The sequence below is a fragment of the Gracilinanus agilis genome, chromosome X (genome assembly GCF_016433145.1).
Source record: "Gracilinanus agilis isolate LMUSP501 chromosome X, AgileGrace, whole genome shotgun sequence".
NCBI classification, from domain to species: domain Eukaryota; kingdom Metazoa; phylum Chordata; class Mammalia; order Didelphimorphia; family Didelphidae; genus Gracilinanus; species Gracilinanus agilis.
This window is the reverse complement of record NC_058136.1, coordinates 5,411,069-5,431,801: the sequence shown is the minus strand read 5'-3', so window position 1 is coordinate 5,431,801 and position 20,733 is coordinate 5,411,069. Positions and strand designations below refer to the sequence as shown.

At 44.9% G+C, this 20,733-nt stretch overlaps 1 protein-coding gene across 1 annotated transcript in view; it reads right to left on the bottom strand.

Annotated features, from left to right (window-relative positions):
• Nucleotides 1–5,774: 5,774 nt before the first annotated feature.
• The window catches only part of SLC25A43 (solute carrier family 25 member 43), a 32,620-nt gene continuing 17,661 nt past the window's right edge, over nucleotides 5,775–20,733 (bottom strand). The window contains exons 4-5 of the mRNA XM_044682658.1: nucleotides 7,927–8,061; nucleotides 5,775–7,105 (exon numbers count right to left, since the gene is read on the bottom strand). Coding sequence (XP_044538593.1) covers nucleotides 6,905–7,105; nucleotides 7,927–8,061 — 336 coding nt within the window. The 3' untranslated portion in view covers nucleotides 5,775–6,904. The remainder of the gene's footprint in view (nucleotides 7,106–7,926; nucleotides 8,062–20,733) is intronic.

The window sequence follows — 20,733 nt, the reverse complement described above, 5'->3', positions numbered from 1 at the left end:
TCACATGAATGTTACTATTTCTACTCGGTAGGTTGATGCCAGTTGCAATTTATAAAAGAGTGGCTTGAGAGTCCATTTTGAACATTTGAAGTGTTGCATAAAATATGCCAGTTCCCAGGAAATAAACCAAAAAACCGCTTGGAAATAGTTCCTGTGAGCCTCTTAATTTCATCCCTTAACATGGACACAAAAGCACCAACCATGCCCCTGAGGACCCGAGACCATACATCCTTGAGAAAAGCCTCAGAGCCTTCTCTGCATGAGCAGTCTTCTTCCTGTCTATATGATATATGGACAGCTAGGTGGTAGGGTGGATAGGGCACTGGGCTTGGAATCAGGAAGCCTCATCTTTCTGAGTTCAAATCTGGCCTCAGACACTTAATGCCTCTGTGAACCTGGGTAAGCCACTTACCCTCAGCTGCCCAGCAAGATAGGAAGTAAGGGATTCTAAAAACCCTTTGCCTTTAGCCAAATTTCAGCTGATATGCCAAGGCACAGTATATGTAATTCAAGCTAAAAAATTTAACCCAAGATGTGAATATGATCTCATTGGTACCTCATTCTTACATGAAAGAAGGGTATTACTCACCCTTAGAATATGGCAATAGAAGTACAATATGCCACAGGAAAAGATGGGGGTGGGGCAGGGGAAGTTCCCTGTAGGGCCTTTGGGTGAGGTTGAAAGAAGAAACAAAATAATATTATTGTTGTGGGTGTATGCTATGGACTAGGCCTACAAAGGACATGGCTGACATTTCCCAATGCAGATAACAATTGGCATAGAGGTAGATAATGTGTGTGTGTGTGTGTGTGTGTGTGTGTGTGTGTGTGTGTATACGCAAGCGTGCAATAGAGAATGGAAAGTGGAAAGTGACTCATCCTGCTAAGAATGGAACATTTGATTAATCCTTGTCTTGTTAATAATTCATTTCTCAGAAAGCAGAGGGAATGAGGGGAGCCACTTTTCTAGACCTCATTCCAACCAACGAAATAAAAACCATGTGGTGGAGAGAAAGGATTGGGAACTGCAGGAGAAGATGTGTCATCTGAAAGCTCTCAGCAGTAGGCAAAGAACAGACATAGCCTGATTTGGATCCTAAGCCTTAGAGCTGATTTCAGACTTTCCTTTGGCCAGAAATTCTCCAAGGGGAAACAGAGATCAGGCCAGCCCAAATTCTCACCTGGCAATCGCACTACCTGGGCATGTATGGCAAAGGTAGCAGAAAGAAAGGAAGGCTCCATGGATCCCAAACTGGCCATGGTACCACTTTTCATACTAGATGACAAAAACCAAGCAAAAACCAAAGGGGAATCTCCCACTGCAATGCAAATGGCTGAACGAGTTGCTACAGAGGGATATAATGGAAGATTATTGCCCCAAAAGGAAAGCAGTTGTGATGAATACAGGAGGCGACTTAGGCGGACTTGTATGGCCCAACCAATGCTGAGCAAAGCAGAGACAGGAGAACAGTCATGCACAGAGACTACATTAATGTACAGGAAAATAAGAGAAAAAAGCAGTTGATCTCAGAAGAGATGATCAGGATGGAATCCAAAGATCAGATAACTAACTAGAGATACCGACCAGGGCAGATAGGGACACAAGTGAACTACTGGCTGTTTTGGCCGGACTGATTTTCTGTTATTAGAGAGGGTTAGGGATGGGGGAAAGAAGGCTGGGGACTGAACCCATAATTTCATTGTCATAGAGAACTCCCAGATGTGGAAACTCTTTCAATCAGTTTACACTAGAACTTTCTCTTCAACTTATAGTCCTAGAAAGTGGCCTTTCTGCCAGGCCTGGAGACAAGACATCCTGGGTTCAATTCTGACCTTGGATACTTCCTAGTGGTATAACTCTGGGCGAGTCATTTAACTCCTATTGCCTAACCCTCACCACTTTTCTGCCGTGGAACCAATACTCAGTATCTATTCTAAGACAGAAGGAAAGGGTTTTTGTAAAAATGGCCTTTCAGCATTGAGAGATTAAGTGACTTGTCTAGAGTCATGTGGCCAGGATATACTAGAGATGGGATCTGAACTCAGATCTTTTAGGTTTTGAGGGCACTTTTCTGTGAAATATGGCATGCTGCCTTGGGGAAGGGGTATGAAGACAATAGAAGACTACGGTTGTGATGTAAAGAGTATTGATATATATTTAAAAATAAATTTCATACAGTTAACAGTCCAGATGACAACGACAACGTGACAAAGCTGATGTCCATCTTTAGGGAGCCTTTTCCAATGCTGTAGAATTCTAACACCTTCCTTCTGTTGACTATCTTCAACTTATCCCCATGTCTGCATCTTATTCATGCATTTGTCTCCCCTCTTTGACTGGGAGCTTCTTGAGGGCAGGGACTATCTTTTTCCTTTCTTTGTGTTCTGAGAGTTTAGAATAGTGCCTGGCACATAGCAGCCACATAACTGCTTAGTGATGCCAACTGATGTGAATTTCTAAAGAAATCTGCTAAGTATGCCTCCCGTGAGTTATAAAGAAATCAGTGGGGGGCTCTCTGAGGAGTCTGAATGTTCAAAGTATAAAGGAGAGAAGGAAGGGCAAAACCTCCAAGAAGGAATGCAGAATCACAGTGCATGCTTGTAAGAAAAGGAAGGCCAAGCTCAGAATGTGCTGGGGCTTGCAAAAATGCTAACGGCAACAAAAGGAGAAGGTTTAGGTACACCTTCAAAGCTAGGAGGTACACCCAAGGAGCAGACATGTTTGCTGTGGATGATGCCCTATTAAAAGACCACAGAGAGGAAGCAGGACGTTAACAGCCATTGTCTTTTCTATCTTCTCTCTCTAGGAAAATGAGCTGCCACTAGAAAAGGCAAAACATACATGGTTAAGAGGGAATCAAATCTGCCATAGATGAAGCAAGGAGAGAGCACCTGAACACTTTCAAGGAGTTCACATCTCCTAGTCTTGATGGCTTAGAGAACTTACTGACATGATCCTGGAACCTCATTGAGGGAAGTGGGCCCAACTTTGTGAGAAGGGAAAAGCTAATTCATGAAACTATCAGCTGCTGAGGTTGGTGTTGATCCCTGGCAAAATTCTAGGGCAGTTAGGAAGCAGCAGGTTCCTGAGGCTAAGAAAGGGGAGAGATGAGGAGGAGGAGGAACCAATTCCTGATGAACTTCATTTCCATTCTTGCTAGGGTTACTGGACTGGTAGACTAGAGTAGTGCCGTCAAGAGCCAGTTAGCAAAGCCTGGCTGGATACGGTTCCTTGGATTCAAAGCTAGTTGAACAATAGCACCCAAAGAAGCCTGGATCGACAGGATCTAGAAGCTGCTGGTGGGGTGCCGTAGGGCCCTATCACTGGCTCTGGTTTTTTTCCCTCTGCCAGATTTATCAAGGACTTTGGTTAAGTCAGACATGAACTGGAATGGAATCATATGTGCTCGTGATCCAACCAGGGAAGGCAATTCACTCTGTCAGAGGCCAGAGGTTGGAACAATGGATGACCTGAATCAGTGAAAAGCACATTTCGTAAGAACTCCCCTTTCCATTGTGTTTTAAGGTGGGTAAAATCTTTGCATTACAATCACCCTGTGCAGTAGGTAGTGTAATAAAACTTATGGGGGGCAGTTGGGTGGTTCAGTGGATTGAGAGTCAGACCTAGAGATGGGAGAGCCATTTCCCAGCTGTGTGACCCTGAGCAAGTCACTTAACCCCCATTGCCTAGCCCTTACCACTCTCCTACCTTGGAACCAATATATAGTATTGACTCCAAGATGGAAGGTAAGAGTTTTTTTTAACTTACTATGCCCATTTTGCAGATGAGGAAACAGGCTAAAAGTGATGAAACAACTTGCCGGGGATTATGGAGTTTGCTCATTTCTAAAGCAGGATTTGAAGTACTTTCCTGACTTTAAGCTTGACACCGTATCTGACTACAAACTCAATGAGCTAAGAATATGAACAAAGAACCCAAGCAAACTCATAAGTGACATTGTTACATTCTTTTTGATTAAATCTCATCTCATTAGTACATGCTTTTCAATTATGCTCTAGTTATGACATGTTTCTGTTATGTTTCCCCACCTAAATTCCAAATTCCTTAAGGGAAGATTCTATTTCTTCTCCTTTTTTTGTATAAAGCAGTAGGCTTTAATCATGTTTAAGTTCGCATAAGAAAAGGCTCATTCTAACATGAGATACATCAGGGTGGGAGCATGAAGGGAGTCAGCTGCCCTGGGATAGAAACATTGAGGGCACCCAACTTGGGGTATAACTTCAAGCCAAAAGGTCCTAAAAATAAAGATCTTACAAACTCCCCCAAATCTATCCATGAATGCCATGAATACCTAATATTGGGGTAACTAGGTAGCACAGTAGATAGAGCCTGGAATTGGAGGGACCTGGCTTCAAATTTGTTCTTTTACTTTTCTTAAAAACAACCACTTTCCATTTTGTATAGGCCCACAATAAATGCTTGGTGAATAAATATAGTTACCAAGGATGAAGCAGAAAACTGTTGCTTCCAGTAAAATAACATCAGTTGAACCCATTCCAAGAACAAAATTAGGGTTTCTATCCCATCTTCTCCAGCAAGTTCCCTTCTATCATTCCCCACTCTCTCAACTGATCTTCGGTCCCTTCCCCTCTACTGGCTACTTCCCTGCTGCTTAAAAGTGTGCCTATGTCACTTGCATTCTCCAAAAACCCTCGCTCAATCCATCCATTCCTGGTAGCTATCTTTCTTTCTTTCTTGGCTAAAGTCCTTGAGAAGGCTCTCTACAAATGGTGCCTCCATTCCCTCTCTTCCCATTCTTTTCTTGATTCTCTGCAAAGTTACTAACAATCTCTTAATTGCCACATCTCATGACCTTTCCTCATCCTTCTTAACCTCTTTAGCCTTTGCCACTTCTGATCACCCATGATGTTCTCTTCTCTAGTTTTTTGGGACACAACTCTCTCCTGGCTCTTCTACCTGTCTGACCACTCTTTCTCAGTATGGATCTTCATCCAGGTCATGACTGCTAATGGTTGGTAACCCTCAGGGCTTTGTCCAGACCCTCTTTTCTTCTCCCTCTATATGATTTCACTTGGGGATCTCATGAGCTGCCATGGATTCAGTGAACATCTCAGATCTACTTATCCAACCCTAACCTGTTTGCTGACCTCCATTCTGGATCTCTTCAACTGCCTTCCAGGCATCTTGAACTGGAAATCCCATAGACAGCTTAAACTCAACATATCCAAAACTGAACTCATTGTGACCATGGATGAGTCCCTTTCCTTTCCTGGGGTCTTGGTTTCCTCCTGTGTAAAATGAGAGTTGGACTAGCTGACCTCTGAGGTCCTCTCCAGCCCTAGATCTAGGAACCTATGTGAGACCTTGGACAAATCACTCCTTCTCCATGGGTCTCAGTCTCCTTCTCTGTAAAATGAGAGGATTGGACTAGATGACCTCTAAGGTCCCTTCCATCTCTAGATCTAAGATTCTATGTGTGACCTTGGCCAAGTCCCTTCTCTCTGGGCCCCAGATTCCTCTTCTATAAAATGGGGGGTGGGGATGAAGTGGGCTAGATGACCTCTGAGGTCCCTTCCAGCGGTAGATCTAAAAGCCTATGTAGGACCTTGGGCAAATGATTTCCTCTCCCTGAGCCCCAGGCTCCTCCTGGGTAAAAAGAGGGTGTTGGATGCCATGGCCCTTTTAGCCCTAGATTTTAGAATCTTACCATCCAGTGATCTATATCATCTCCGAGTAGATGTCTGAGGCCACATAAAGAAGGAAACAAAAAAGTAAATAACCCATTGGGAACTTTAATATACAATATATCTTCCAAACATTGAAAAAGAAGAGAAAAATGGCCCAACCACAAAGATGTGGCCATTAAATGAACAACTAGCTATTCAATTATTTTTGGAACAATGTAAGTGAGAATTATTTCAAAGGTAGAGTCATATGCCCTTAGTGTAGACCCTCCAAGGTATTTTGCTCCTGAAAGACAATTCTCTACTTGGTTATGATTAGCTCAAAGTCCCTTTCTGTTCTGTTCTGGTTTTGTGTCATCTGGAGATCATTTCATGATTCATATAAGATTCAAACTTGATGACCTTCTAAAATTAAGCTAAGGCTCTCTGACTTTCCTTCTTTGCAACTGGGCCATGGTAGAAAATGAATGGAGCTATCAAAATTAGGCACTAATTCTTGGCTTTGCTAGGGAAGAGTGAAATTATGAAGGTCAGAGGCATTGGTAAGTCATTTTTACAGGCCATCGAGTCTGTTGAGGGCAGTTTGGAGTTTCTTGTGGCATCACGAAATGGATCTACATAAAAATGTGTTTCTTTGGAAACCTGACCTATTCTATGATACTAAATAGGATAAGGATGAAACCATGATCCCTTAACCTGGGAAGGTCTGGGCCAAACTATTCCAACTGGGTCTGTGCCACTTTGGGTAAATTTTTTAGTCTTTGCAAGTTGCTGTAAGCTTCGCATACTGGCAAGCAAAGCGCGAGTTGGTGTGATGCCCATTTTGTTAATGTTCACTTCAGTCTACATTCTGAACTCTTAAGATTAAGAGCCCAGCAAATCTGCTTCTTCGGGTCTTTATCATCTATCCACTACAGAGATGAGTTTGATTGTGGCTTTGGAAAGCTGACCTTGGGAAGCTTTGAACTGGGACCGACTGCCCAGTCTGGGAAATCCCTGGGCAATTGGGTGTCATTTACGGGACAGCGATGGACAGCTCCAGGCACTTTAATCAGTTGGCCTCCAAGTCTACAGTGGTGTCGCCATGAAATGGGGCAGTGGTCCACAGATCAGATGGTGCTATAAGGTTCCAGCTTCTCATTTTTTCAGGACAGTGGATGGAGGCAGCCACTTCTGACCACATATATGTATGTTTTTAACATACCTTTCAGCCATAGAGTCTCAGCCTCGTTCAGTTTTACAGGGTGGGTTTTCTTGCCCCCAAATTGCCATTTTTGAGTAACTTCTGAAATTCCCGTAACTCTTGCGGCTGTAAACTCTGATCTACTCCTGGGGTGAGCTTATAGCTCAAAGGGGACACAGTATAGCCATTCTGATAAAGGCAGATCCTCTTGCAAAACTCAAAAGTGCTAAACATAACTCCAAAATATGGGACGATCTGTAAAAAAACATACCAAAACATCAGGTTAAAATTCATTTGAAGAATTAAAAAAATGTAAATAATGCTTTTAAAGCTATGACGCAACAAGAGGCAAATCTCAAAGTGCCAAGGGAGGCAAATGCAGCAGCTACTGTGACATTAGAATGGCAGTTCCTCGAGTGCAGAGGTTGGCATTTGGAGATTGACCAGGGTGCATGGCATCATGGAAACTGGCACAGGAGAGGGGGAAGGGAAAGAAGTTCTTTGTCCTACACAATGGTCAGGAAGCCAATGGCAGAAATATGAGGTCTGGCGTTAATCTGTGAGCAGATGAGTCTACCCCACAGTGGGTTTTGTTTGACTATTTGCTCAGTAAGAGAGGCTTTAATTTCTCAAATGTCTTGGAATGCCATTCAGTCCCAATAAAGGCTCATGCTTATGTAGCATTCTGGCTTCCACAGAGCTTTTCTACCAATAGGCTTGTGATGGGCAGGCACTATTAACCCCATTAGATAGATGAAAAGACAGAAATTCAGAAATTCAAGAGATTTTAGGTGACTCTCATATTCACTCAACCAGGGAGCATCAGACCTGAGACTCAAACTCAGGGCTTCAGAATAGCGTCCTTGCAGAGGGAAAGAGTATCCATGCCAGTCTGATCAGGGCATTGTTTCCCTCTGCAAGGGTACTAGTCTTCTTCTCCCAGTCCTCCTCATGCTTTGGGACCACTGCTATTACAGAGGAGATTTCAGCACCCGTTGTGGGGCTGAAAGGTTTTCAAGAGAGGGCAGAGGAGAAGGAATCTTCTGAATATAGGACAGAGTACCTAACCTTCTCACCTTTAGCAAGCTGGCTGTCAGTCCATTCCAGAGGGCTGGCACACCCTGGGTCTTCACTATCTGTCGGAAGCAGTCCACTGCCCCTGAGAAGTTGGGATCTACTCTACCATAAGGAGAGAAGCAGTGACTCTGGGCCTGGGATGGAAGAAATGGACAGGTTAGTCACTAGGAGACATAGGGCCCAATAAGTACAGATAAGAACCCCTGTTGGAGCTCTGAATGCTGTCCTTAATGCCAAGATTATAAACAAGGAAGGAGGGGGCAGCTGGGAGGCTCAGTGGATTGAGAGCCAGGCCTAGAGACGGGAGGTCCTAGGTTCAAATCTGGCCTCAGACACTTCCCAGCTGTGTGAACCTGGGCAAGCACTTGACCCCCATTGCCTACCCTTACCGCTCTTCTGCCTTGGAGCCAATACACAGTATTGACTCTAAGATGGAAGGTAAGGGTTTAAAAAATAATAATAATAATAGCACCTAGTTCCTGCGGTTGTTGAAAGGAGAAAATGAGATAAAGTTTATACAGCACATTGCAAACCAGATAAATACTAGTTAGAATGATAATTCTTGTCAGCTTCATTGGAGGAGACTTCAGAGAGAATGTGGCATCTGAGTTGGGCCACAAAAGGTGGGTAGGATTTTAGGTGAACCAAGGGTAGGGGTAGGGCCATCACAGGAAAAGAGAACCCAGAGACAGGCAGCATCCTGGACATAGCCTCCTTTTCATTCTTTGGAATGTCAGCTCCTTGAAGACAGGACCCAGCTTATTCGTGTCTTTGTATCTTTGGCACCTGGGACAAGGTTGGGCACCTAGATAGCCCTTGGCGAATGTTCGTTCTGCTTTTCTAGCCCTCAGTTGGGGAGCTGGAGAGGAGGAGAGAATGTGACGCCATGATGGAAGGAAGCAAATGAGGGTGATGCCCCAAAAGAGGGGCATGAGTGACTGGGGCTGCTGAAAGGAGCCAGGGAGAGAGGAAGTGTCACAAAAAAATTAGGAGTTGCTGCTTCTGGTCATTGGCAGACTCTTCCATCTTGGTACAGGGAAAGCTTTGAGCCGAGTCCCCAAACCAGTTAGAAGAAGATCCAGAAGGGAAGAAGCAATTCAAAATGCTCAGTTTATAGAGTGATGCTTGGCCAGTCCCATCTATTAAAACTGGGGCCTTTTGTGACTTTCCAGGCCTGTATCTTAAATGGCCAATTTTGATGTTTAAAGGACTGGGAGGAAAACCAGAAAAGACAGTGAATTTGCCTTGCAAAGAGGGCCTGCCAGAGTGAAAGGAGCAGAACCAGGAGAACACTGTACACAGAGATGGATACACTGTGGTAAAATCAAATGTAATGGACTTCTTTACTAGCAGCAATGCAATGACCCAGGACAATTCTGAGGGACTTATGAGAAAGAACGCTATCCACATCCAGAGAAAGAACTGTGGGAGTTGAAATGAAGAAAACAACTGCTTGATCACATGGTCTGATGGGGATATGATTGGGGATGTAGACTCTAAGCTATCACCTTAATGCAAATATCAATAATATGGAAATAGGTCTTGATCAATGAAATATGTAAAACCCAGTGGAATTACCTGTTGGCTATGGGAGGGGGGTGGGAGGAGGGGAGGGAAATAACATGAATCCTGTAACCATGGAAAAACACTCCAAGTCAATTAATTAAATAAATAAACTTAAATAAAAAAGAGGGCCTGCCAGCTCCCCATGGTCATACTCTGACACTGATTGAGGCCTGTGGAAAGGGGCGGGACTTCCGTTCATAAGTCCCCTCTGAATCTGGCCAGTGAGAATCAATTTGGTGGCAAAAAGGTAGAGAATGTATAAGCCCAATGGATAACAATTGGCCTTAGAGTTGGGAATACCTGGGTTCAAATCCTGCCTCTGACTTATACTGGCTGTATGACCCTGGGCAAGTCAATTACCTTCTCAGTGCCCAGACAGCTCTCAAAGACCCTAAGGTGCAAAGCAATGACCTAGGGGCTAATTGGCATTGGTGGATGGCATTTCATCATCAAGAGTTCTCTAAAGTGATGAAATTCTCAGTCTGGTCTCTTCTCCCCCAAAGATTAGAGAACTGGAGAGAAAGAGTGGGAGAGATCGCCAAGCCCCCCATAGCAAGCTCAGCTGACACCCCCCAACGATTGTTTTCAGTTCTCTAACATTGTATAACATCCTCGAACAGGATGAATGGAGGAGCCCTTTGAGCTCTGGGCTCCCCGCCTCCATCTTGGCCTGAAATTCACTCTCCCTGGGTCCAGGGTGACTGTAAATCTGCCTATGAGGATGACAGAATCCACTGGGTGACATTTCAAATGACGCAGTTTGTCAGTTTGGTAGCAGCATTTACTGATGAGTGCCAGCAGAGGCTGAGAGAATCCCAAACAACATGGAATGGCAGACTGCTGGAGACATGTTTCTGTTATTAGGAGCCGAGATCTTTATGGGGGATGTGCTACTGCTCTTTCCCCTCTGGGGGTATCACACGTGCCCCCTTGCAATGAGGACTGATTCATAGGCTCTGAGAATAGCTCTAGAGCTGGCAGGGACCTTGGAGGCTTAATAATCCAACCCTTTCATTTTGCAGAGAAGGAAAATAAGGCCCAGTGAGAGGAAGAAACTTGCTTAAGGTCACACATAGGATCCTAGATCTAGAGGTGGCCAGGACCTTCAAGGTCATTTAGTTTGACGCCATCATTTGTTAGGAGGAAACAGAGGCCCAAGAAGGGAAGGTTCTTGCCTAACATGACACATAGAATCTTAGAACTGAAGGGCACTCAGAGGTCATCTCCTTCATTTTATAGGAGGAAATTGAGGCCTGGAGAGAAGCAGAAATTTGCTCAAGTTCTCACTGGCAGTTAATAACGGAGCTAGAATTTCAGCTAAGGTCCTCTGCCTTCACATTCAGTCTGCTTTCCTGCTACTGGAACAATACTGTTGATGACTTAACCAGACACACTATATACTGTAGAATATCTAAAGCAAGATGGGCCCATCCAACCAGAGGGCACCTGTCATCTGCACTGGTGGCGAGAGTTCCTTGATTTCCCAAATCAAAGGCCCTTGTCCAAGTGACACATGCGTTACTGTGCTTTCTTCCACTTGGCCTTGGCCTCTTTGAACCCCTCACTCCCTCCGGGGGTCAGGTCAAATGTCACCTCTGATAAAAGGCTGTTCTTCTCTCCCTCATTTTCCCTAGTTCCAAGATTGTGTTGTACTGGTCTGTATTTGATGGAGATAATTTTGTTTATCGTCTTTGTATCCTTAGGGCCCAGCAGTGCCTGGCACAGATGCTTCATTCAAAGCTCATTGGTTGATTGATCAAGATGATTTCTTCTTAGTAGAAAGTAAACTCCTTGAGGGCAGGGACTGTCTCATTTCTGTATTCCTGGGCCCTAACCATTCTGCTAACCAATTAACAACTGCTAACTATCGTTGAACCGAATGGAATTTTGCTGAGTTCTGGGGGAGGGAAAGGCATGCATTCTTCACATGTACACACACACTCTGGATTCGACAAAGACAATGGGATGTCATCGAGTCAGAGTTTCCTCTAAGTGCCCAGAGCTGTGCAAAAGCCAACCCAGTGCAGGGTGTGCAAGACAGCTGGATTTCTCTTGTGGGTGGGTGGAGCGAACAGCAACATCTTTGACACTGTTACTGCTTAGCTGGGGATCAAAGAGGCTGGGCTGGTGCAAGAAAGGGGTAAGGGGGACCTTTAAGTTCCTTCCCTCTTCCTCTAGGCACTTAATAAATACTTGCTGATGGAGCAGAAATCTCTTAGACATGTCATAGAAGGAAGCTTACTCAGTTACAGCAGGGGAAGGCAAAGGACAGGATACTTATTCAGCCAACTGGGTTGACTGCACCTCCTTTGCCTCTCTGTTGCCCATGATGATCTGTCAGTCAGAAGAAGCCCGAGTGGAGAGAAGTGAGTCCTTGTGCCCTGGATCTTTTGGTTCCTGGGCCACCAGGAAGGCATGTGATAGCCTGGGCCCTTGGTCCACTGAGCCAATTAATTCTGGAGGATAATGTCTGTAGGATAACTGCTTCCATTTTGTTTTTCACTTTAAAAAATCCAAACTCAATAAGATTGTTTGTTAATTAATCATATAGAGGGCCTGAGCTTGGCCCCCTGTACTAGTCTGACCAGTCTCTCGGGTTTGTAGCATCAGCATTATCCTCAATTTTTCACTCTTTCTCAGCCCACATATCCAATCAGTTGCCAGACCTTGTCATTTCTCTCTCCCCAGCATCTCTTATACCTGACCTCTCTACTCATAAATCGTCACCCCCACCTTTATGGAGGTCCATGTTACCTCTTGCCAAGACTATTATTTGATTTCTGGTGGGCCTCCCTGCCTCAAGTCTCTCCCTACTCCAGCCCATCCTCCACTCAGCGGCCAGTGACCTTCCTAAAGTATGCGTCTGCCCATGTTACCTTCCTACTCAAGAAACTGCAGTAACTCCCTGTTACCTCTAGGATCAAGTAGAAATGCCTCTGTTTAGCTTTTAAAACCCTACCCAGGAGAAGCTAGCTAGCTAGCACAGCAGCTAAAGTGTCAGACCTAGAGTCAGGAATCCCTGGGATCAAATTTGTCCTCAAATACTTCTTCGTTGTGTGACCCTGGGCAAGTCACTTAACCCCATTTGTCTGCCCCTTACTGTCCTTTTGTCTTACAATTGACACTAAGGTAAGGGTTTAAAAAACCAAAATAACATAAAAACCCTTCTCAACTTGGCCCCAACTTACCTTTTCATCCTCACTGGCTAAGACTCTACTCCCCATCCTCGACACATATCCTCTATGATCAAGTCAGCCCAATCTTGTCTATTTCTTACACATGAGCCCCCATCTCCCATCTCCAGAGTCCCAGGAAATCTGGGAATACAAAGACAAAAATGAGAGTGTTCTTTGCAACCCTGATTCTCTGATCCTACAGTTCAGCTCTGGGAAGGAAAGAGTGGCTTTGCTGTTCTCCAGACCCAGCCTGCAATATTGGTTATTGATTTTTTTCTCCTATCCAAAGGCACGCTTCCTTTGCTAATGAACAGGCATCTTCTATCATGGCACCAATGTGGCCCCAACGTAGGGAGACAAGAGGTCACGCCCAGATTCCCCAGGAATAGCTTGTGGGGAAAGCGCTTTCCCTTTCTCCCACAATATGCTTCTATACAAAGGAAAGGATGCCTAAGTTTTCCTTTAGAAACACAGTCTTGGGTTCGAGGTTGCCTTGGCAGCCCCTGGGAGCAACAGTGCTGGAATATCAGACTCCACTTGTGCTCAGGGCTACTCTTTCTCTTAGGAGAGCACGGGGCCACTACCAAAATTAGAAAGACACTCTGGCTTCCAAGGAGGCAAGATGGTATCAAAGGCACCATCTGAAACCAGGATTTCACTGCTACATAAAGAATAGAAAGTCCTTGACGTCAGAGGGGAACGAGGGGAGCGAGCCTGGACAATGAAGCAAGATTTCTCCTTGGTGGAATTATAGGAGTCTTTCCTAGATGTGTGTGTGTGTGTGTGTGTGTGTGTGTGTGTGTGTGTGTGTGTGTGTGTGTGATAAAGAGCACACTGCCGTGAAGGCGGGCCATCCATATGAGGCAGCAGCGTTGTTTCTATGGTGCTTGCTACTTCTGTCTTGTTCAACAATTGTGCTGCTTGCTGGAAGCTCCAACGCAAACAGGGATGAGAATACCAAGCAGAACCAAAGACACCACGGATGATGAATTCCGTTCCTAAGCTTGGAGAATCTGTGCAGCTGGGAGTGTCCTTGGTGAAGCCCATTTGCTATACTAACCACAGCCAAATGTCCCACATGAAAGGCTGAACTGACATCTGGGGACTGTTGGACTGGGGCATCTATCAATGTGATCTATGGCAATTGGAGCTTTCACTGCCAAAAAGAATGAGAATGATTCAGCTAGGAGAAGCAAAGGCATTTTCTCCAAGGCCAGGCCTTTTCTTGGGGGTTTTGTGACAATCAAATGTATTGAACCATTTCTTTTTAAAGAAAGAAAAACATTCTTTGGCTGCCCCAATGATTTGAGCTGAGCTGCAGATTAAGGGCCCTGTTTAACCTACTCTAGCAAATGGGCCTTCAAATTTGGATTTTCTCTCCCCCACGGGGCTGTCCTCCCCCTCTGGAGCTTGTTCCCTCTGGTCTCCTCTCCTGGACTCTGCCGGCCACAGGTTTTGGGGTGCTGAAGAAACAGTGACTTGTGGTTCTATGTTCCTTCTCCAATCTGGGGGGCCCCAACTTGAAGCTGCCAATACAGCCTTCTACTGCGTGACTGCCAAAAAGTAACTGCTTCCCAGAATGGCTCACTGTTCTAGCTTGACTTAGAAAGTCCTTTTAACTATTTCTTGTCCCAAAGCAGGCTCAGGCTTGCAGAGGCCTTACTTAGGAACTCCTCCATCACTCAGCTCTGAGGCCCCGGGATTTCGTTGTCTTTTCCTCCACACTCTGCGATACCATTCAGCCCATCCTGCCTGCCTGCCTGCCTGCCACAGGACTCAAGAGGATCTGGCTTTCAATCACCCCTCTGATGTGACTATCTATGTGACTCTAAGCAAGCTACTTTACCTCCCTGGACTCAGGTTTCTCCCCTGTAAAATGAGAGGGGCAGATTAAATGGCCCCAAGAGGCCCTTTTTGGTTCTATATCTCTGTGTGACTTTAGACAAGTCCCTTCCCCTCCCTGGGCCTCAGTCTCTCCCCTCAGCAACAAGAGGAGGTTGGATGTCCTGGCCTCTGAGGCCCTGTCAGCTCTAGATGGAGGCTTCTGGGAACTTGCCATCCATAGCCCCTTTCTCTCTACTAACACTTTCCATTTCTCTGGTTATCTTGGCTGGAAATGCCCCCGTGGCTGGTCTGGACTCTGGCAGAAGGAGACGACTGACGTAGCCCTGGCTTGCCAGTCATAACATTTCCCCAAGATAAATGGGGCACAAACGGCAAATTTGAGTCTGCATTCTGCTCCAACTACAACACCAACTAAAGCATGTGTACAAACACACCTACGGTCTAGCCAAATGGGACAAGGGACCCAAGAAAAGCAGCTTTGATGGGAATTCAAAGAAGGGTTGTTGGGGAAGGGATAGGAGTATTTGGGGAAGGCTTCCTGGAAAAAGAGGCCGAAAGGATGTCAACAGGTTAAGACAGAACATTCAAAGAAGGGGGACCATGCTGAGCAAAGGCACCAAGGTGGGCAAATATAGGGAATTTGGAGGAAGGGGGTGTTGGTCTAGAACCAAGAGTGACAGAAGATAGGTATTTAAATGTTAAGCCTAGCATTGTGGGACTTCCACCAAGTTAATTTCTCTGAGTTGCAGTCTACTCATCTGTAAAATGGGGATAGTGATAACTTGTCTTGCTGAAGTCAACAATGATTTAGTAAGTACTTACTAGGTATTAGGTGCTGTGCTAAGTGCTGGGGAAACTGGGGGAAAAAAAGACAAGAGATGGGCCCTGCCCTCAAGGAGCTGTCCATCTCCTGGGGGAGGTGACACATGTTAAAACAAGATGGAGACAGGACAAACTGGAGATAGTCAAGGAGGAAAGGCGTCAAGATTAAGGCGAACTGAGAAAGGTTTTCTACAGAAAGTGGCATTTTGGCAGTGACTTGAAATCAAGGAAGCTAAGAAGGGAAGATAAGGAAAGAAAATTCTAAGCATGGGACTGGGCCAGTGAAAATGCTAGAGTGTGCTAAGGGAGGGAGAGTGAGGTGGTCAGTGCCTTTAGATCTCAGAGTACATGGAGGCAAGTGAGGTGTAAAAAGACTGTAAAGGTAGGAGGGCATCAAGAGGTCTATAGAAGATTGTTTTACTTTATCTTGGAAGTAATAGTGAGCCACTGTAGTTAACTGAAGGTGGAGAGGGTGACATGGTCAGACCTGAGAATGAGAAGATCAGTCTGACAGCTGAGTGGAGGTGAGAGTGGTGAAGTAGGCAGCCCCACCTGCAGGCTATTGCCATAGACCAAGCAAGAGGTGATGAGATCCTGCACTAGAGGTGGTGGCTGTGTCAGAGGAGAGATGTTGGGAAGGTGACAGCTGACTAGATATGGGGGCCAAGGGTAACACTTGGGTTTCCAGCCTGGTGATTCTCTCAGCAGCAATGGCAAAAGTAGGAAGAGAGGAGGATTGGGGCAGGGGGAAGATGTGGTGTTATGGCTACTAGGAGAATCAAAGGCTGTAAACTATACAGACACTGTTGAAGAAAAGTTGCCAAGCAGGTGCCAACTTGCATCAGGGGAGGGAGTTGCCCCATGCCAATGAACTCACAGGTGCATCCTCCCCAAACCCAAGGTATTCTGGAGTGGTGGGTGAAAAAAGATGGAAACTTTTAAAAACCAGAATTACTAAAAAGGGGGAATTCTTAGAATCAGTGCTCATTAAATGGGTAAATATATGAATGAATGAATGAATGAATGAATGAATGAATGAATGAATGAATACAGTTTAGTGGCCTAATAAAGTCATTGCCTAGATCTTATTCCTTATAGGATTGGGCAAAGAAGGGACTTGCTTCAAATTCTGCCTTAGATACCAGTTGTATGATGCTGGGGAAGTTTCTTCTCCTCCCTGGGCCTCAGTTTTCTCCTCTGCAATATGAGGGGATTGGTCCAGGTGGCCCCTGACAGCCTTTCTAGTTCTAGAGCTAGGATCCTAGAGGTGACTTTGGGCATGTCCTTTCCCCTCCCTGGGACTCAGTTTCCTCTTCTTTAAAACGCCAGAGCTGGATGAGATCTAGACCTCTGTGATCTCTCTCAGCTTGAGATCTAAGATCCTCTGCTCCTCTGAACCTGGTCAGTTATGCAGGAGAACTACCAAGGAATGAAACACAGGGAAAGCAGCTTCATTCCTTCAGGTGCCACACAGCAGAGCCCAGAGTGTGGCGGGCATAGGAGGGGGTTTTAAATGTGAGTATATGAGACTGCGGTGGTGCCATTAACTGAAACAAGGAAAGTCAACCAACCAGTAATCATTTATTAAGCACCTACTATGTGCCCAGCTACCAAGGCTCCCAAGACAAAAGCCACCAACATCTGTGCTCTTAAGAAGCTAAAGATCTAGCTTCAGACACTTTCCAGCTGTGTGACCCTGGGCAAGTCCCTTAACCCCCATTGCCTAGCCCTTAACACTCTTTTGTCTTGGAATCAATACACAGTATTGATTCCAAGATGGAAGGCAAGGGTTTAAAAAAAAAAGAAGCTGAAGATGAGGAAGGAGTTCAAGGCTGAGGACAATTTGGTTACCTAAGTGGTGTCCAAGTGGCAGTACAAGAGATCAAACAGAAACTCTAGGGCTGGCACAAAAGAGGAGAAAGTTCTTGCTTTTCTGGCCAGGCCTAGCAAACACGTAAAAGTGTAATAACTGAGGCTAACAGGTGTCACAGAAGAAAGAAGGATAGAATTAGGAGTCCTGCGTTCTAGCCTCAACTCCATTATCTATGCCCCATGAGTGTTCAGAGCCCAGCATTCCCCATCCTTTTAGGTGCCAGTCTCCTCATCTGTAAACTAGGGAGAATAATCCCTCCCCTATGTACCTCATGGGATTTTGGCAAGGCTAAAATTGAGACAGTGTATGAGGACCATTTTGTAGATGGCAAGACACTATACTCAAAAGAGAGGGATTATTATTTATTCAGCAAGATGGGCCAGGAGCTGCGTCCAGTCTACGCTGGGCATCCCCATTCATAACACACTAGGCCCTTTGTTCAGGTCTGATTCACAAAGAATTTGCTTTGTATTCAGTCAGTGGCACCACTTGGAACGCTGCCTTCAGCCCTTCATTTTTGTCCTCTGTTCAAACACTGAGTTTGACTGCATTTAGCCTGTGAATGTTAATGGAGCCAGGCAGTGTGGTGTCATGGAGAGTGCATTGGATCTGCGGGCGGGAAGGCTTGGGTTCAGATCCTGCTTCAGGCACTTCTCAGTCTGCCTCAGTTTCCCTTCTAGCTCAGAATGTTGAATGCTCCAGAGGCTGACCTAATATGGGAAACCACAGCTGATCTTGGACAAAGCTATGTGGCAGGTCAAGCTTGGCTTTGGTGCTTGCTGCCTCCCAGCATTCTTGGCCCTCAGATACTCAGTGACCTAGTGCTGACTCCCAAAACACCTACTTTGGCATTCAATTGAGGCCAGGGCAGAGTTCCAGAACCTCTTTTAACCCCCTTTGTGCCACCCTTCCCTCCCCCAACATCCTGTCCATTACCCTAATCCTAAAATTAAAAGTTGAGATCTAGAAAAGCTGCAGGAGGCCATTTGTTCCAATACTTTCATTTGAGAGATGAGGAAACAGAGGCCCAGGGAGGTTAAACAATTTGCCCAAGGCTATACAGCTCAGATTTGAGGTAACATGCCCTAATGGTTAGAATAATGGACCTGGAGTCACAAAGACTTGCGTTTAAGTCCCAGCTCGAGTATTTTTCTAGTTGTGTGATTCTAGGCAAGTTGCTTTCCCTCCCTGGGCCTCGATTTTCTCCTCTGTAAAATGGGGAGATTGGATTAGATGGCTTCTGAGGTCCCTCGCAGCTTTAGATCTAGGATCCAGTGTGTGACCTTGGGCACGCCACTTCCCTTCCCTGGGCCTCAGTTTCCTCATCTATCAAATAAGGGGGCTGGACCAGGCCTCTTCCAACTCTAAACTGATGCCCAGGTGAACCTAGGCCATCCTGATTTCAAGTTTAGCAGCTTGGCCACTGTGTCAGTGCTGTCTCTGAGCATTCATTCCTTCTAGGGGCTACATGGTTCTCAAAGAGGGGAAGAATGTTTTGAGTCAAAGTACAGGGATCAGGGTGTAAAAGTGAAATTTGGGAGATGCTATCTAAAAGTATATATATTTTCTATGGACACGTGGAAATTGTCAAACTACATTTCCCGTGGTCCAACGGGTTTCCGTTTCTGGTTCTTTGGGCGTGGGGACGCCTGCATCTCCACGCAGAGAAGAGTTTAAATCTCCTGGGTTAGGAGGGAGTGGCCTCTTGGCCAGCAGACTCGGGAGGAGACAGGAGACAATAATGGCGAGGGCGGCAATTTTGAATTCTTACAAGCGCGTGGTCTAATGACTTTATCAGCATGATTTTAATTAAAATACTAATTTTTATATTTATAGCAGCCTTTATTATTTTTTATCCTTATCATTATGGCAACCACACGGGAGTAATTCGAACTTTCAATTTTCTGGATAGTCTAAGAGGAAAAAGCCATGCAGCTTTGGGACCCCGAGTCTCAGAAGCGATTTTTTTCCTCGCCCAGTCCTCTCCCGATTTTCCCCAGCCTAGAGGCTGTTTTACGGGGAAGAGAGACAATGGCTTTAATGGCTGCAGGGCTGCGAATTATTTTGCTCAATGCCCCGGGCCTGGTGACCCTTGCGGATGCTGAAACACCAGAGAGCCCAGCCAGTTTCGTCTGCCGTTGATCTCCATTCCTACCGCTTCCCGACCGCAAGCCTGCCAGTGTTCCAGTCCCTGTGATCTCCGCGCCGCTTTTCTTGCCTCTGGTGCTAGTAGTGCTGACCTTCCACTACAACCCCGAGCCCCAACAGAGAGGACCCCCAGCTGCTGCCTTTGCTGAGATTTCGATCTCCAGAGACTGCTTCAGCTCTGCCGCTAAAGATTTTGGTAGTATATTCCCCTTTCTCCCTATTTCTAGCCTTCCACGTGTTTCTCTAAAGACCTAAATTAGGCAACCCACACAGACTCTACACGTGGGTATTTTCCTGAGCTTTTCTCCACTAACCCCGAGCCCACGTGGACGCTAGCGTCTGGACCTAGCAACTAGCGTTTACCCTTAATGGGGCCGAATGGCCTATTCAGACTTGCTTGTGATTAAAAACTGAACTCAGGGGAAGAAATATTCACCCCCATACCTGCTCAGAACTTTGAACTTTAAAAAACCCCTTAAACTCAGCAGAACTCAATCAGAAGAACCTTAAATTGAACCAGGGGTGAACTTTTAAAACCTTGGAACTGAATGAGCTTTATTTCTGTTTTTTTTAAGAGACTGTATCTTACTGTATTTTGCTAATCAGTTTTGTAAATTAATCTTGCTTATTTCGTTGATTTTCCTGTTACACTGAATCATTTTAAGTTAATGTAGTTTGTGGCTGATAGATTAATTCTGTTATGATTTTATTGCAACTCCCAAATAATGAAAGAAATCTATTAAAACTGGTAAGAGGTTTTGACCAGCTTGTTACTCTAATACTCACATTATATTTCCTACACATTTTTAATGTTGTAACTTGCCTTATGTATACTGGATTTATAGAGCACATGTTCTTTAAAATTTACTCTGTCTTGGTAATTGCAAAGAACCTTGAAAGTTTCCATGCTTTGAATATTACCTTGTAATTTTACAAGAGGTATTTTTTAACTTTTACTTTAAATCCTTAAGAATTGTTGTCTTAAAGGATAAAGCTTTTATAAATTTTATTATAAGAGAAATTGTTGCCTTAAATGGGTAGAAGCATTTCCTACCCAGGATTTTTAAAACAGGAAGCCAAGGAGCTCCTGTATATTCTTATCTGAGGATAATTTAGACCAGAAGGTTTCTTTTTTTAAATATCAGATTTTGCTATGGAAGCAATAACAGGGTTTTTTGAGAAACTCTTAGCCAAGATTTAAAGTTGTAACAAGTAAATGATTTTAAACGTTTATTGTTTTAAAATGTGCTATTGGAAATTATGGTACTCTATCTGAATGTGCATTGTGAATCTGCTATTTTGTAAAACCCACTTTCTCTCACAGAAAATCTCATTTTGGGTAACAAAACCCTTCTAGTTCTAAGCTATATATATAT